The 4,760-nt window shown below is 66.9% G+C and overlaps 1 protein-coding gene across 1 annotated transcript; it reads right to left on the bottom strand.

Moving 5' to 3' along the window:
- Positions 1–1,697: 1,697 nt before the first annotated feature.
- Positions 1,698–4,547, bottom strand: LOC108635005 (the record flags this gene model as incomplete). The annotated part of the gene is given in 2 exon segments (XM_018045317.1): positions 1,698–2,344; positions 4,378–4,547. Coding segments are annotated over 2 exon segments (482 nt in total), but the record flags the coding sequence as incomplete, so codon positions are not given.
- Positions 4,548–4,760: the final 213 nt, after the last annotated feature.

The following is a 4,760-nucleotide window of genomic DNA, read 5'->3' on the forward strand; positions in this document are numbered from 1 at the left end:
ATCAACCAGCCGGGAACCCTAGGGAATGAGGGGGCTGGTGCCTGCCTCCAGGGCCCCCGCACAGTGCCCGCCCACGGGCAGGCCTGGAGAACAGGAGCCTGCGCCAGAAGGTGCTTCCAGGGAGGCCGGGGGCTCCAACCGCTGTCCACGGTGCTGCCCACAGGTATCAGCGAGATCCGGGCGGAAAGTCAGGCACCCGCCCAGGGTCGGACCCCAAGACCCAGGGTCTGGCCCCAAGACCCAGGGTCGGACCCCAAGACCCAGGGTCGGACCCCAAGACCCAGGATCTGGCCCCAAGACCCAGGATCTGGCCCCAAGACCCAGGGTCGGACCCCAAGACCCAGGGTCGGACCTCAAGACCCAGGATCTGGCCCCAAGACCCAGGGTCGGACCCCAAGACCCAGGGTCGGACCCCAAGACCCAGGGTCGGACCTCAAGACCCAGGATCTGGCCCCAAGACCCAGGGTCGGACCCCAAGACCAGGGCGGACGGACCCCAAGGACCCAGGGTCGGACCCAAGACCCAGGATCTGGCCCAAGACCCAGGGTCTGACCTCAAGACCCAGCCCACAGGCAGCAGAGGCCTTGGAGACATTGCAGCCGTGATCTCTGGAGACTGAAGGCAGAGCTTAGCTCTTGCAGGAAGAGCCTAAGGCCTGCATCCCACATTTTCCCCACCGAGGGCCGAGCTCTGAGACAGAGCTCCTGGGAGACTGAGAAGGAGCTCAGCCAGCAGAGTGGCCAGCACCCACACTCTCCCCCCTGCGGGGCCAGGCTCGGGGGTCCCGGGAGAGCACCCACGCTCTCCCCTCTACCGGGGCCAGGCTTGGGGGGTCCCGGGAGAGCACCCACGCTCTCCCTCTGCGGGGCCCGGGCTCGGGGGTCCCGGGAGAGCACCCACGCTCTCCCCCTCTGAGGGGCCGGGCTCGGGGGTCCCGGGAGAGCACCCACGCTCTCCCCCTCTGAGGGGCCGGGCTCGGGGGGTCCCGGGAGAGCACCCACGCTCTCCCTCCCCCTCTGCGGGGCCGGGCTCGGGGGTCCCGGGAGAGCACCCACGCTCTCCCCCTCTGCGGGGCGGGCTCGGGGGTCCCGGGAGAGCACCCACGCTCTCCCCCTCTGTGGGGCCGGGCTTGGGGGTCCCGGGAGACAGCGGTTAGAGTGGCCCGCACTCACGCTCTCCCCTCTGCGGGGCCGGGCTCGGGGGCCCCGGGCGCCATGGCTCCTGCTCACAGCAGCACCGCTAGGCTGCTGATCTGTGTGTCTTCACACGTTCTGGGAAGCGCTCTCTGGTTAAGATGATTGTCATCACGGCCTCCTGCACAGAACATGCTTCTCCAGAAACACTTATGTGCAGTCACAGCCAGAGTATCACAGACCCCAGCCCCTCACCCGTGGGGCTTTGAGGGATGATGAGTTCAATCACCCACAAGCGGTACCGCCAGGGCCACCCAGCGGCCAGGGAGCTTCTGGAGGCTCCAACCTTGTTTCACAGCAGGAAAACAGAGTGGGAAGTTGTGTGGGAGCAGACGTTGACTCTGGACACCACTGAGGTGCCCAGAGCCGGGCTGGAGGCGGGGGAGACAGCAGGAGACAGCACCAGGAAGAAGGCAGGCCATCAGGCTGAGTGAGAAGTGAAGAGTCTTCATGAAGTCAACAGGGACACCTGGCAGGGCTGTAAATGACGCACAGGACACTGTCTCTTTTTATCAAGATCTGTATTTACAATCTGCAGACACAAACAGGCATCCAGCAAACACATCCAGAACAAAGCGCTTCCAAAAGCGTGACCCGCGGCTGCAGCCACAGGACGGGCCACTGCCCGACAGAGCTCCCCAGGCGGCCCCCGCCGTGACCTGCCCCAGCCCCGTGGGGACGCGGGCTCGGTGGGGCAGGGTACACACAGGGCTCACCCACGTCCGCTCCCCGAGGACGCGGACTGAACAGTGTGTCTACAAGGGCACCGAGAGGGACGTCCCCGCCACGAAGCAGCCCAGAGACAGATCACGCCGGCTTCACAATCGCTCACACACCCTTTATAAGTGGCGCCCACCCCAGGGTGCACAGGGCTGTCCACAGACACCCCACACCCGAGTGCAGCCGACGTGACCGCAGACAGCTCCCCAGCTCCCCGGGGCTGCTCCCGCAGGCCGAAGGGGACAAGATGAAGTCTTCGTCTCCTGACAAAAACTCTGTACATGCAAATAAAAACTGCAAAGTAGAGAAGCCCCAAAGGCCGTGTGCAGGCTAGGTCTTTGTCGGGACCGCAGGCTCTGGAGACTGCAGGAACTCGTACGGGTCGTGGGCCGCCTCCGACTGCTCCCCAACACTGAGGCGAGAAGGGCTCCCTGCAGTGACGGGAGGGGGGACACGTCAGCCCAGCGCTGCCACCCACGCCGCCCAGGAGGCCTGGCTGGACGCGTGTCCTGTGGCTGCGGCTAACTGGGCCCATGGCTCAGCCAGAGCCCCGGACCCAGGGCAGAGACCACCCGAGGGCCCCAGGGAGGGGTGACAGAGCCTCCACACAGCAGGGCTGTCAATCCTGCAGGAAGGCAGCTCCTCGGACACTCCCAGACCCCGAGGAGTCCCAGGGTCACCCTGAGTCCACCAGGACCTTGGGGATCCTCGGACACCCCCAGACCCCGAGGAGTCCCAGGGTCACCCTGAGTCCACCAGGACCTTGGGGATCCTCGGACACCCCCAGACCCCGAGGAGTCCCAGGGTCACCCTGAGTCCACCAGGACCTTGGGGATCCTCGGACACCCCCAGACCCTGAGGAGTCCCAGGGTCACCCTGAGTCCACCAGGACCTCGGGGTCTTCAGACCCCCAGACCCCAAGGCGCCCCAGGGTCACCCTGAGTCCACCAGAACCTCGGGGTCTTCAGACCCCCAGACCCCAAGGAGCCCCAGGGCCACCCTGAGTCCACCAGGACCTCAGGGTCTTCAGACCCCCAGACCCCAAGGAGTCCCAGGGTCCCTGAGTCCACCAGGGCCTTGGGATCCTCGTAGCTGGGACCCACCCCAGAGTTACCTGGAGCCCCTTCACACGCTTCTATCACCAGGGTAACGGGACCAAAATGCTGGCCCTCTACTTGGACAGCTTCAGCCAACGGTCTGCGGCTGATCGCTCCCCTCCCCTCCCCCAAACGTCAGGGCCGCAGAAAAGGAAGTTCAGTGCTGTGTCTGGAGCTGACGCAGGACCTTGAGGACCTGAACCGTGTGCTCAAGGGCCAGCAGACGATATCTGCTCCCATCCTGGCAGGGTCGCCACCCACCCCCCACCCACCCTCATGTGCCAACGGGGGCTCCCGACCTAGGACAGCAGTGTGCCCCCTCCCAAATGAGAGCCCTGAGGTCCCATGAACCCCCACCAAGGACTGTGAGGTCTGTCCCGTGCCCGACACACTGAGGGCCCCGAGGTCCTGTGGCCTCCACCTCCACCAAGGGCCCCCAAGGTCTGTTCCGTGCCCCCCACCGAGGGCCCGTGACCCTCCCACCGAGGGCCCGTGACCCTCCCACCGAGGACCACATGGTCTGTCCCATTCCCCCCCACCACCACCAGGGAGGGTGAGGTCCGTCCTGTACGCCCCACTGAGGGCCCTGAGGTCCTGTGGCCTCCACTACGACCACGGGCCCCAAGGTCTGTCCTGTACGCCCCACTGAGGGCCCTGAGGTCCTGTGGCCTCCACTACGACCAAGGGCCCCAAGGTCCGTCCTGTACGCCCCACTGAGGGCCCTGAGGTCCTGTGGCCTCCACTACGACCAAGGGCCCCAAGGTCCGTCCTGTACGCCCCACTGAGGGCCCTGAGGTCCTGTGGCCTCCCACTACGACCAAGGGCCCCAAGGTCCGTCCTGTACGCCCCACTGAGGGCCCTGAGGTCCTGTGGCCTCCACTACGACCACGGGCCCCAAGGTCCGTCCTGTACGCCCCACTGAGGGCCCTGAGGTCCTGTGGCCTCCACTACGACCACGGGCCCCAAGGTCCGTCCTGTACGCCCCTCCACCAAGGGCCCTGAGGTCTGTCCTGTGCACCCCCCCGAGGCTCCATGACCCCCGACGAGGGCCGGGCAGGAGCACAGTGCCCACCCACGCTGCTTCAGGAGCAGAAGCAGGAAGAAGCCTGCGTTCCCTCTGCCGATGACACTATGGGGTCCACGGCTCGGACACGACCGGCTGGGGCTCTTCCCAACATGGACCCGGCATTTTCAGGCCAAGCCCCGGGTTCACAAGACTGACTTCCACGCCAACCCCTCCCCAGTGCAGCTGCCTGACCAGAGTCCCTGTAGGGGCCTGCAGCACCCCTGGGCCTGGCCCAGCCTGCTGGCCCCCGGCCCCCCAACCCCCCTGAGGCACCCACCGCAGCCCGCGCGGCGGGCCTTACCCAGGTGGTGCTGGTCCCGGTCAGAGGTGTTGGACAGCGAGCTGAGGTTGGACGAGGGGCCGCGAGCCTCCGCGCTCCGCCTGCGCCTCCTGCAGGTCCTGAAGGAGCTTCGTCGTCTCGTCCCAGGCTCAGGTGCCCATCCTCGGGGTCCAGCTCCTTCTTTACCTTCCCTGTGGACACGGAGACAGGGCTGAGCCCCGGCTCCGGCCACCACTGCCCAGCTGGGCTCGCGCCGCGTGAGGCGCCGTGCAGCAGGGAGCGACGCACGCCGGATGACCGGCCGCACCCCCGACGGCCCGGCAGGACCCTCCCCACACTGGCGGGGCCACGCTCCCCTGCGCCAAGCGGCTTCCCACCCTGAGGAGGCCAGGGAGAATGCCATA

This window comes from Capra hircus, unplaced genomic scaffold (genome assembly GCF_001704415.2).
Source record: "Capra hircus breed San Clemente unplaced genomic scaffold, ASM170441v1, whole genome shotgun sequence".
Classification (NCBI taxonomy): domain Eukaryota; kingdom Metazoa; phylum Chordata; class Mammalia; order Artiodactyla; family Bovidae; genus Capra; species Capra hircus.